Genomic DNA, 12,957 nt, shown 5'->3' on the forward strand with positions numbered 1-12,957 from the left:
AATGCCCAGTACTATGCACAGAAGTAGTAATACCCAGCACTTTACACAGAAGTAGTAATGCCCAGAAGTAGTAATACCCAGCACTATGCACACAAGTAGTAATGCCCAGCACTATACACACAAGTAGTAATGCCCAGCACTATACACAGAAGTAGTAATGCCCAGCACTATACACAGAAGTAGTAATGCCCAGCACTATACACAGAAGTAGTAATGCCCAGCACTATGCCCAGAATGGCTGTAATTAAATTGCCCTTTAGATCATGCTGTGTTTGCTTTGTCTCTTGCGGGAGCCTTCGTCATACACCTGAATATGTGCTGGTATTATGGATGCTCCCAGTTAAGCGTATCTAGCTAGCTGAGTACGAGCGGTTTGGTGCATGTTTGGTTACTATTTAAACCTGCTCAGTCACTTAGCTGGAGCCCCAGCAACAGGTCTTGTACTTTCCATTGTAAGGGTGTTATTGTGTCAGATCCCAGGTGTGGTCCTGACCTGGCTTGTTCTGACCTTGGTAATTTGCTTTTGACCCTGACCATGTCTTATAACCCATTTATGAATCTATGCCACTCGCCCTGATGACGCACTTACATACTGACTAGAACCAGAACTGTCAGCCCTGACCTCGGCCTTTACTTGTCCATCCTTTTGCTTAACTTGCAGCTACCTAGCAAGACTGGCCTGGGCTCCCATTAAACTGGCTGCTCAGGTTAGACAGTGCAAATCCCTTGTGGCATAATAATATTTTCGACATTTTGTTACAAAGGCCCAGTAAAAAATACATATGTGTAATATTATGCTCATATTAATGCCCAGTAGTATGTCAGGAAGTAGTAATATGCTAGCCATAGAAATGCCAAGTAATAGGTCAACAGTAATGCCCGCAGTGATATAACAACAGTAGAAATACTATGCAATATGCCAGTTGTGATGCCCAGTAAAATGCTAATACTAACCACAGCAGTAGTTATTGCCCACGCCTTCTATTCTTTCTGCATGTTTCATTGCTATCATCATCATTTATTTATATAGCGCCACTAATTCCGCAGCGCTGTACAGAGAACTTACTCACATCAGTCCCTGCCCCATTGGGGCTTACAGTCTAAATTCCCAAACAAAAACACACACAGATAGACACACAGACTATCCTCTGTTGTTCTGCTCTGGCACACTGTGTCAGCTCCAGATGCAAAGACATTTATAGTCTGTGTCTCACCAGCTTTGAGCCTTTGGAGTTCTCCATGGCAGTGAGACTATGCATGTAAGAATCACTGCATCTGTCCTCCTGCCATCTTGCCATAAGATGCTGCTGAGGCAAAGTGCTCGCCTCATTCAATACAGATGTACCCCTGACTGATTATAAAGTGTAGGGTACTGGTGGTATAATATGATGAGTAATACAGGTGTATGCTGGGTTCTGTCTGTAAAATACGTCGTGTTTTGTTGACATGTGCCAATATGCCACTTCACTCAGACCAGAAACCAAATGGATTCTGCACAATCACAGCGGCTAAGTGTAAACAACGTTCTTCCGTTTTGCCCATAAAGTGCATTTCATTTATTTGAAAGTCTGACATGTATGGCCTCCATATCAGAGGTTAGTAGTACAAGATCAATAAAGTCACGCCTAGCATTGCTGAACCTTTATATGCTTTGTCCATGCCACCTTACATGCTAATGAAGTGCTATGTAAAACTGTGGAAACGGTTTGCCAATGCAGATTATTTCTAATAAGCATTGTAATGTTGACATTGTAGCTGGATAAGAACTTCTGCCTCGGGACATCACACCCCAAAATTCTGATCATACCACATTTTGTGTACTATATCGCTATTTACATCTAATGTTGACAACAGAAGTGCTCTAACAGGACTTAACTATGTCAAAAACTTGAATACTCTGATAATTTTTTTTACAAGATTTTAATAGTGTTTTATTGGGGGAGGGCGATCAGTCAGCCTACACATTCATGATTACAGTAGTAAAATTGTCTGTTGGATGAAAAATTAAACATGGTGTTATGTGAAAAACAAACTCCAACCAGAGCTGATATTAGTATTTAGACAACTAGATACATGTCTAGGACAACATGGTTTAGGGGGGGCATAATAGAAATCGTTTTATCACAGCGCTGGGATCGTGAGCTGATTCCCGACCATGACCTTATCTATGTGGAGTTTATATGTTCTCCCCGTGTTAGCGTGGGTTTCCTCCCACACTCAAAAACATAATTTAGACTGTAAGCTCCAATGGGGCAGGGCCTGATGTGAGTTCTCTGTACAGCGCTGTGGAATTAGTGGCTCTATATAAATAATAGATGATGAGGATAGGAATTAAACATATCCTGTAGAGTCTTGTGTAAGAGAGCATAGTGCATCTAGACCCGAATTCATCAGCGCACGAATCTTCTGACCTTGTTGAATTCAGGCGTACGCACAGCCGATTTGTTCCTTTTAAAACAAACGCACGTTGCACTCAGTGTGCGTTCCTTGATGAATCCGGCTCAATATGTTTAATTTTTAAGCATTCGAAATGCATGAATGGTCCTCTTTTATATTACTATTTACGGTTTATGGGCCCGATTCAGTAAGAAAAGCAAAGCAAAAAAAAAAGATACAACTTCAAAAATAAAGCTAGCAAGTCTTTGTGTGCTACATGAAAAAACATCCAGTATTTAACTTATTTGCAAAATAATAAACTAATTTGCACCCCTTACATTGTAACATGGTTTGTCCAGAATACTTACTGCATTCTTGCCATATTTTCCTTAATGAATCAGGCCCTATAAGGCTAGAATGTACTAATCCCACCACAAGGTGCTGATTTTCTCATCTGATGTTAAATAAATAGATAAGGTATTGGGGAATACCGGGATAAACTGGCTGAGACCTGGTCAGAGAGAGAGAGAGAGAGAAAGCGATTGTCTGTATGTACTAAGAGAAACATGATCTCCTGGGCTTCCAAGTACGACGGGGGCGGGGCATCCAGCCTCATCTGCATATCCCCACCCCTAACCATATTTTATTCAGCTCCCAGTCACTCTGACGCCACTTACTAGTACTGCACGTAGTCTCCTATTAGAGCAGCTTGGTTTAGCTTTGCCCTGGCAGTGGGGGGATCACTAGTTATTTTAGCAGAGGAATGAGTCAGAGGACTGGATCGCTTTGTTCCTGTGCAGACTTGGAGCTAATCTGCTGTTCTGTATTTACTGGACCCCAGTGTTCCAAGCAAGCTGCAAAACTTTGTTCTATAGGTTTGAATAGGTCGGTATGAGAAATCAGCAGACTGCTATAATCAGAGAGAATGCTTTCTACCCTGAGATAGAGCCTCTGTGCAGCGGTTCCCTAGCTACTTCTAGACACTTAGATAAGAGAGCTGGTACCCCCGGGGAGGCCGATATGTGTATTATAGCTGCTGGAACAGGACCTGCAAAACACCCTGTCAATCATCTGCCAGTCAGGACAATCAGCAGCTCTGCATTCAGCCTCCCAGAGAGTCAGCAAGACTACGACAGAGGTGAGTCCATTGTCAGGGATGTGTCATTCATGCCAGTGGTATCACATGTATTCATGTGCCTATAATATTCATGTGCCTAGAATGTGTTCATGTAGATGGGTAACATGTTAAATGTAAACTGTGACACGTTTGTGTATATTAGTCTTGTGCAAATACAAGGCTTAGCATGCCTTGCTGTGACTGTGTGAGAACTGTTAGCTGGAGAGTTATAGATCTGTTCTAGACCTAAGGTAGCTGCAATTTGTGGTTTACTAGCTGTGGTGGAACTACAAGTCCCAGCATGCAATGCCAGTCTGAAGCAGAGATGTGACTAGAAAAGTTTAGTCTGGCAAGATTTGCTGTCACTTGTAGTTCCACTACTGATACAGCTACAAGTCTATTCTAGTCCAGTCTGATATTAAGACTTTAGACATTCCATATTATAAAAAAGAAGTCATAACATTTCTTAATTCCAGACTTTAATTTGACTTAATATGATGGAAATAGTGCACTTGAAGATGACTCCAAGGAAGTAAATTTGCATGTATAGCCTGGGAAATGTAATGTCTACACTTATAGTGATACAGTTTGTCAGAGTATTCTGCAGGCACAACCTAGTTAAGATGATCTCCTATGCTACTTGCCTATGAGCAATCCCTTTGTGAATCAGCGAGAGATTATGGCCCTGTAATTCATAAAGTTGAAAGCCTCCTTTGGTCAGAGGGAAGGAGGGACAAGAACTGGTAATGGTTGCAGGAGGCGTGACTGTTAGAGTTTTAAAACGAAACTTGCAGAAAAGAGGAAAGGTAAATTCAAAGCATTTATCATGTTGGAATGCAGGGGATGTTTTGCAGGTATGTGGAAACTTCTGGTATTTGAAATATGTCTGAGGCTTGGCTTAGGCTTTAAATGCATATATATTATTGACTTCCCTAATAAATATATACAGTACACAAAGAAATATAATATAACACCTTAAAGTAAATATAAACATAAGAGTAGTTAATATTAGAGATGGGCGGGTCCGGTTCTCCGAGAACCGAACCCACCCGAACTTTGGGTATCCGAGTACCGAGCTGAGCAGCTCGGTACTCTCCCGCCCATTCCGAATCCAAATCGAGGCCGAACGTCATTGTGACGTCGTCGGATCTCGGGACTCGGTTCTCGCGATACTTCAACTTTATAAATACACGCCTCCACAGCAATCCATCGCCATTTGACAGAGGGAGAGAGCAGGGTGTAGTCATAGGCTAATTAGAGCAGGGACAGAGAATACCATATTGTTCTTGCAATTGCTCTAACCAAAATCGCTAGTGCAGAGAGGAGGATAGAGGTTTATTATTTTTTCTTCATATTTGGCACTCCCCAGCGCTTTTGGGGTGTCCCCCATAATTGTGCATTAATATTTCTGGCTGTCAAAAGTCATATCTGTCAGCAGTATCTACTAAATAATTTGTAGCACACCTCAGTGTTTTTGGGGTGTCCTCCCTAATTGTGCATTAATATTTCTGGCTGTCAAAAGTCATATCTGTCAGCAGTATCTACTCAATAATTTTTAGCACTCCTCAGTGTTTTTGGGGTGTCCTCCCTAATTGTGCATTAATATTTCTGGCTGTCAAAAGTCATATCTGTCAGCAGTATCTACTAAATAATTTGTAGCACACCTCAGTGTTTTTGGGGTGTCCTCCCTAATTGTGCATTAATATTTCTGGCTGTCAAAAGTCATATCTGTCAGCAGTATCTACTCAATAATTTTTAGCACTCCTCAGTGTTTTTGGGGTGTCCTCCCTAATTGTGCATTAATATTTCTGGCTGTCAAAAGTCATATCTGTCAGCAGTATCTACTCAATAATTTTTAGCACTCCTCAGTGTTTTTGGGGTGTCCTCCCTAATTGTGCATTAATATTTCTGGCTGTCAAAAGTCATATCTGTCAGCAGTATCTACTCAATAATTTGTAGCACACCTCAGTGTTTTTGGGGTGTCCTCCCTAATTGTGCATTAATATTTCTGGCTGTCAAAAGTCATATCTGTCAGCAGTATCTACTCAATAATTTTTAGCACTCCTCAGTGTTTTTGGGGTGTCCTCCCTAATTGTGCATTAATATTTCTGGCTGTCAAAAGTCATATCTGTCAGCAGTATCTACTCAATAATTTTTAGCACTCCTCAGTGTTTTTGGGGTGTCCTCCCTAATTGTGCATTAATATTTCTGGCTGTCAAAAGTCATATCTGTCAGCAGTATCTACTCAATAATTTTTAGCACTCCTCAGTGTTTTTGGGGTGTCCTCCCTAATTGTGCATTAATATTTCTGGCTGTCAAAAGTCATATCTGTCAGCAGTATCTACTCAATAATTTTTAGCACTCCTCAGTGTTTTTGGGGTGTCCTCCCTAATTGTGCATTAATATTTCTGGCTGTCAAAAGTCATATCTGTCAGCAGTATCTACTCAATAATTTTTAGCACTCCTCAGTGTTTTTGGGGTGTCCTCCCTAATTGTGCATTAATATTTCTGGCTGTCAAAAGTCATATCTGTCAGCAGTATCTACTCAATAATTTTTAGCACTCCTCAGTGTTTTTGGGGTGTCCTCCCTAATTGTGCATTAATATTTCTGGCTGTCAAAAGTCATATCTGTCAGCAGTATCTACTCAATAATTTTTAGCACTCCTCAGTGTTTTTGGGGTGTCCTCCCTAATTGTGCATTAATATTTCTGGCTGTCAAAAGTCATATCTGTCAGCAGTATCTACTCAATAATTTTTAGCACTCCTCAGTGGTTTGCGCTCAGAATGGATTCAAAGCAGTCCACATATGATCTAAATGAGCAACCAGGTTCTGTCACCAGTCCTGATGTTAGTGTTCCCAGTACGTCATCTGGCCAAGGCGATGTCAAACAACAGAGTGTTTTCAAATTAGTGCAAAAAACAAAAACCAAAAAAAAATTTACTGTATTGAAGCGAAAAAGAAGTGTAACTGAGCAAAAGTTAAGTGACGATAAAAAAAAAATTGCAAGCATGCCATTCTACACACGCAGTGGCAAAGAGAGAATGAGGCCTTCACCTTTGGCTATTAGTGGCAGATCCCAAAAAGTTACCCAGGCTACAATTGGTGCACAACTACTGTTACGCGTCAAAGCTGAGCTGCAAGATACCAGTGAGGCATTACAGGAGAATATTTGCTCTGATTCACAAATGACAACAATCCCTGTGGAGAGTCCATCCAACAGTGGGATGTCTAATCGTGAGCATTCTGCTGATGTGTGCCTTAATAGCCCGAGTGTAGCCGGTGATACCCAAATTGAGGATGCCACTTTGGAATTAGAAGAGGATGAGGGGGAGATTTGTGTAGGCGACGAGGGCGCTAATGAGGATGTTGATGAGGATGAGGTTGTTTGTGTAAGTCCTGCACCAGTGGCAGCAGTTCTGGCACGTGACAAGAAAAAGGCCATTGTCATGCCTGGGCATAAAACAAAAAAATCCACTTCTTATGTGTGGAATTATTTCTACCCAAATCCAGACAACAATTGTATAGCCATTTGTAGTGTATGTGAAGCCACAGTCAGTCGAGGGAGGGACCTTAACCATCTTGGAACCTCGTCTATGTTACGCCATCTAACGAGAGTTCATGGCAAAGTGTTGGGAAAAGCTGAAAGTTCTTCCCAAAAGAATACAAGCACTCCCTCATCAGCTAAGACCCTCCGCTCACCGACATACCGACGGCTACAAAATACACCCACCACACCATCCTCATCAATATCCTCAGTAGCGCTCGGAGTTAGCCCGGCATCCCACTTAAGGCTGGATGACTCCGGCACTATTATTGATTCCTCTGAAGAAAGCGTTAGTCCTGCTGCTGCTGTTGCTGCTGCTGGGGGTGAATCGTCATCCCAGAGGCAGGTGAATAAAATGAGCAGTCCTACATTTCAGCAATTAACTGTGAAACAATCATTTGCGAGGGGAAGCAAATATGACAGCAGTCACCCAGTCGCCAAGCGAATCACAGACGCCATGGCTGCAATGTTAGTGTTAGATCTGCGTCCAATCTCCACAATAAACGCAGCTGGTTTTTCACAGTTAATTGAGGTTTTGTGTCCGCGTTACAGAATTCCATCGCGACACCATTTCTCCCGTAAAGCTATTCCACAACTATACCAAAAAGTGTGTAAAAATGTAGAGATTGCGCTGAAAAATGCCATTCTGCCCACTGTTCACTTAACCACAGATATGTGGACAAGTGGAAGTGGCCAAACCAAAGACTATATGACTGTGACAGCCCACTGGGTTGGTCATTCACCTTCACCAGCAGGAACAGCAGCAGCATGTACACCACTACGTAACATTTGTCACAGGCAGGCCACTCTTTGTATCACCGGCTTCACTAACAGGCATACGGCTGACAATTTGTAACGCAAACTGAGAGATGTGATTGATGCATGGCTTATACCACTCGGACTCTCCCCAGGGTATGTCATTTCAGATAACGCCAACAATATAGTGCGAGCATTACAGCTGGGTGATTTCCAACATATTCCCTGTTTTGCTCACACCATCAACTTGGTGGTGCAGAGCTTCCTACGAAATAACCGTGAGGTGCAGGAGATGCTTTCGGTGGCCCGTAAAATTTCAGGCCATTTCAGGCATTCAGTCACAGCATGTAGGAGATTACAGCAGCTCCAAGAGCAGTTAAACTTGCCCTGCCACCAACTTAAGCAAGAGGTGGTAACTCGGTGGAATTCCACCCTGTACATGCTTCAGAGGATGGAGGAACAGCGCAAAGCCATCCAAGCATATTGCACAAGTCATGACATTGGGAAAGGAGGGGGGATGTATTTCACTCTTGCACAGTGGGGAATCCTTTCAGTGCTGTGCAAGGTGCTGAAACCATTTGAAGTTGTGACATGTGAGGTCAGTGCAGACTCTGCTAGTTTGAGCCAAGTCATTCCTTTAATTAGACTATTGGAAAAGCAGCTTGAGAAAATGAAGGAGGAGCTGAAAGCAAGCAATTCAGCAAAGTATGTTGGCCTTGTCGATCAAGTACTTAATTCGCTTCACAATGATCCTCGAGTTATTAAGATCTTGAACTCGGATCAGTACGTTTTGGCCACTGTGCTTGATCCAAGGTTTAAAACCTACATTGAGTCTTTACTTGTAAATGAGCGAGATGTGAACTTTTGCAAGGAGCTATTGCTCAGCAAGTTGGCCGCTGAACTGGGCCTCGGCTTGACGACGTGTCCTCCTTCACTTTCTCAAGCTGTTGCTCGTAAAAAATTAAATTTCCAAAAAAGAAGCAGGGAAGACACAGGGGGCAGACGAGAACAATTTAACATCTGGGCTGGTTTGAAGGATTTTTCAAAAAAATGTGTCACTTTGCCCATAAGTCCATCCAATATGAGTATAAACATGCAAAGGATGGTGGAGGATTACTTTCAAGAGGTAGTTGATATGGAAATGTCAGACAGTCCCTTTCCTTACTGGGAAGAAAAGCAGGCCATTTGGAAACCCATGTACAAACTTGCTTTGCAATACCTAAGCTGCCCACCCTCCAGTGTGTACTCTGAACGAGTGTTCAGCACAGCAGGGAACTTAGTCAGTGATCGCCGTAGAAGGTTACTTCCCAAAAATGTGGAGAAAATGATGTTTATAAAAATGAACTACATCTTCCACGAGGAAGGCCTTCACCATCCAAGACATCCAAGCACTGACTGTTCTCTAATGGCGGATTCAAGCGGCGATGAATTGATAGTCTGTGATGATGACGTACACACTGATGAGGGTGAGGATGAAGCTGAAGATGATGCCGATAACATCTTTTTAAAACTTTCTATGTAAGTGTAGGGTGCAATCTACCCCCAAAGAGGAAAGGGACTTGTGGCATTTCCATATCACATACCATCTTGAAAGGCTGCTGTTAGGGCAATTTATCCTTAAGGGTAGGGTGTTATAGACAGAGTGACCCTAAACTGGCTTTGTCCATTTTTCATAATATTGTACAGTCTATAATGGCTGAATTTTTTAGTATTTTATACAAGTGGAGGGGGGCCTAGAGAGACAGAGTGACCCCAAACTGTCTTTCTCCATGTCAATTAATATTGTACAGTCTATAATGGCTGAATTTTTTAGTATTTTATACAAGTGGAGGGGGGCCTAGAGAGACAGAAACCAAACTGGCTTTCTCCATGTCAATTAATATTGTACAGTCTATAATGGCTGAATTTTTTGGTATTTTATACAAGTGGAGGGGGGCCTAGAGAGACAGAGTGACCCCAAACTGTCTTTCTCCATGTCAATTAATATTGTACAGTCTATAATGGCTGAATTTTTTAGTATTTTATACAAGTGGAGGGGGGCCTAGAGAGACAGAAACCAAACTGGCTTTCTCCATGTCAATTAATATTGTACAGTCTATAATGGCTGAATTTTTTGCTATTTTATACAAGTGGAGGGGGGCCTTGAGAGACAGAAACCAAACTGGCTTTTTCCATTTCTTTACATATTTAACTATAAGTGTAGGGTGTAATATACATTCAAAGACGATGGCTGCATTGCCAATATGCATAGATGGAGAGGAAGACAATCTGTTTTGTGTGTAGAATAGGCCTACCAACGAAGAATTAAACTGTTTTTTTGGATGATTTATTACCTCAACAATTAGATTACTTGTCTCTAAAACAGTTGGAGCACTAAATTGGGTTAATTTAGGCCCAAAAACATGGATTTTCCCAAAAAATAGCAAAACAAAACCAAACAAAACCAAACCCAAAACCAAAACACGCAATGGCGGTTTTGCAAAACCAAAACCAAAACCAAAACACGACGGTAATCCAGATCCAAAACCGAATCCAAAACCAAAACACGGGGGTCAGTGACCATCTCTAGTTAATATATACATGCACTAATAAAAAAAAAACAGCATAACAAAACTAATAACAATAATACAGCTAAGGTAAAACTCTGAGCCAAACATTAATAAACTGCCACTTGTAAGGGACACACATATCTGTAAAGACCACCATATAGAAGATAGCTACATACAGAACATTGACTTGCAGGTTAATCCATGTTTTAGGTATATGAAAAACAGATACATTTCCTCTCAAAAAGATACATAAACTTTCCTCGCTTGTAACTGACACATTACTTCCTGTGTGCTATGCCTACCTAAGCATATTAATTCCCCAAAACTTTGTATTACTACAGTGAACCTGTTACCTACACACCATGGAGCAGCCATTTTGTGGGCGGGCCCACTGCTCACCAGATTGCAGTCTATTAAGTCACTAGGACCTAGTGATGTTATTGGTTCCTAGTTATTGCTTCCTAGTATATAGGTATCCTGTATTGGTTTGGCACACAAACTGGCAGCTTCCACTTTGTGTGGGTGACAGAGACACGGTACGGTGGCCTATATGGACCAAATGATGGAGAGTATTCAGTCAGGTAATCTAAGCAGAACACCACATGTGGGTAGATTCAGAAGTTTAGAGCCTGGACCAAAAGGTCCAGAGCCTAAGACAGCCTAATTGGCTATCCAAATTGCTTCCTGTGTATAGGCAGAGGAAGTCCAGACTTTATCCAGTGTTATTTCATTACACTTGTTCTAATATAACATGTCTTCCTTTTCTATAGAAGGACCTTTTAGATCATTGATAATATACAGTGCATGACACTGCAGGCTCTGCTGAGTTACTGTATTGCTGTGCCCATGCTATATCCTCCCATTCATCTCTGTACACCAGTGATGGCTAACCTGTGACACTCAAGGTGTTTGTGAAACTACAAGTCCCAGCATGCTCTGCCAGCTATCAGCTAGCTATCTACTGGCAAAGCAAGCTGGGGCTTGTAGTTTCACAACACCTGGAGTGTCAGAGGTTAGCCATCACTGCCTTACACTCATGGCTCTACACCTGATGATCTGGGATGTCAGAGAGCCAGCTGGATCCACTAGAAACTGGTTTAAAATATAATCAATTTATAAGTACAATGAGTTTAGTCAGAACCAGCAAGTTGTCTGCTGTACATCTCAATAACCCAGTAATAATTAAGTGATATGGACCAATTAGAAAGTTCTGTGACACTTACAAATTTAATTTACAATATTTTTACTTTACATTTTTGTTCTATATAATCTTGTTTCTAGTTTTGCAACTCAGCCTTATTCCTTTATTGCTACAGTTTTAGATTCTAAATATTCATTGCACCTTTTGTTGTCTTCAGTTAAATAGTGAAAAAAAATTTTTTTTTTTGATGACTGAACATTTTAAAAAAAAAAATAATAATAATTTGTATTTGTTTGTTTTTTACTGCACTGCCTGTAATTAGTTTAAATGAATAGTTATACAAATTATCAGCTTCAGACATACTTTACTTTTGTACTATTAGAAACCTGGAGGTTTGGTATGTTGTAGCTAATTTAAATGGAGCAAAATATTTTGTTTAAAATAAAACAAGTACTTCTTACTAATAACATTGTAATCTTATGCATGCCGTACACAATGTAACATGAACACATATGTGAGCATTTAAACAGTGATGTAGAGTGAAGGTAACAGGTGGAGCTATGTAAGAGGCAATAGCTGACACATGTGACATGTGTAATGTGTTAACAAACTTGTATTGACACTAGAATATGTTATCAGTTGGTAAGTATGGCAGAAATCTCATACCGATCAGACCATGTACATGATCTCTCCCTACAGGTTTGTTCCTTGCTGTCACAGAAACATTTGAGGGAATCCTTAAAAACAAAAAAAGTAAATCTCCTCCTGGACAAACCATGTCACAAAGCAAGGGGTGCAAATTAGTTTGTTATTTTGCACACAAGTTAAATACTGGCTGTTTTTTCATGTAGCACCCAAATACTTGCTAAGCTTATTTTTATACTGAAATTTAAAGTTGATCTAGGACATGCCCTAACACAACTATAAATCTTCCATCACATTTTAAATTTACCCCCCCCCCCTTCCCCCACTCCAATGCAAGATGGTTTTGCCAAGATGCAAAGTTACTCCTTTGTTTTGTTTTAATTTCCTTAATGAATCGGGCCCTGAGTGTTTTGGATATTTTTAACTAGCAAATGAATGAGACGTGTCTTAGACGTTTGTATAAAAGTACTGTTATTTTAGTAAAAAAAAGTTATTTGAAAGTAAGTTATACATATCTCTTTATCCAGAATAAAACGTATAATCAATGATGGTAAACAAACTTGACTATTTCATAGTGTGATAATATTCTACACCTGCTTTTACCACTTATTTTCTTATTCCCATAACTTGGCTGAAATAAATAATGGTAAAGGCATCTGAACATTACTCAATTTAGTCCAGATGGATCACTAGGGATAATGGTGCAGAATATTATATAATGGTTCAGGTTGGCAATGTTGCATTAGAAACTGACAATCAATATAGCACACATATTGATTAAAAATAAGAGGGGGGCTTCAATTAGCCGCGAAGTGCGTCGTGGTCATT

At 40.7% G+C, this 12,957-nt stretch overlaps 1 protein-coding gene and 1 long non-coding RNA gene across 5 annotated transcripts in view; one reads left to right on the forward strand and one right to left on the reverse strand.

The window, feature by feature from the left end:
* Positions 1 to 12,957, reverse strand: part of LOC142109692 (uncharacterized) — a 160,700-nt gene that overhangs the window by 108,799 nt on the left and 38,944 nt on the right. The gene's annotated exons all lie outside the window — the stretch shown is intronic.
* RANBP3L (RAN binding protein 3 like) overlaps positions 3,055 to 12,957 on the forward strand; it is a 35,096-nt gene continuing 25,193 nt past the window's right edge. For 2 of the 3 annotated variants that reach the window (XM_075184251.1, XM_075184268.1), the window contains exon 1: positions 3,055 to 3,514. In XM_075184251.1, the coding sequence (XP_075040352.1) occupies positions 3,268 to 3,514 (247 nt within the window). In that variant the 5' untranslated portion in view covers positions 3,055 to 3,267. Of the gene's footprint in view, positions 3,515 to 10,878; positions 10,925 to 12,957 lie in introns of those variants that run through there. The other variant, XM_075184260.1, reaches the window with a different exon arrangement.

The sequence above is a fragment of the Mixophyes fleayi genome, chromosome 1 (genome assembly GCF_038048845.1).
Source record: "Mixophyes fleayi isolate aMixFle1 chromosome 1, aMixFle1.hap1, whole genome shotgun sequence".
In the NCBI taxonomy this organism is placed as follows: domain Eukaryota; kingdom Metazoa; phylum Chordata; class Amphibia; order Anura; family Limnodynastidae; genus Mixophyes; species Mixophyes fleayi.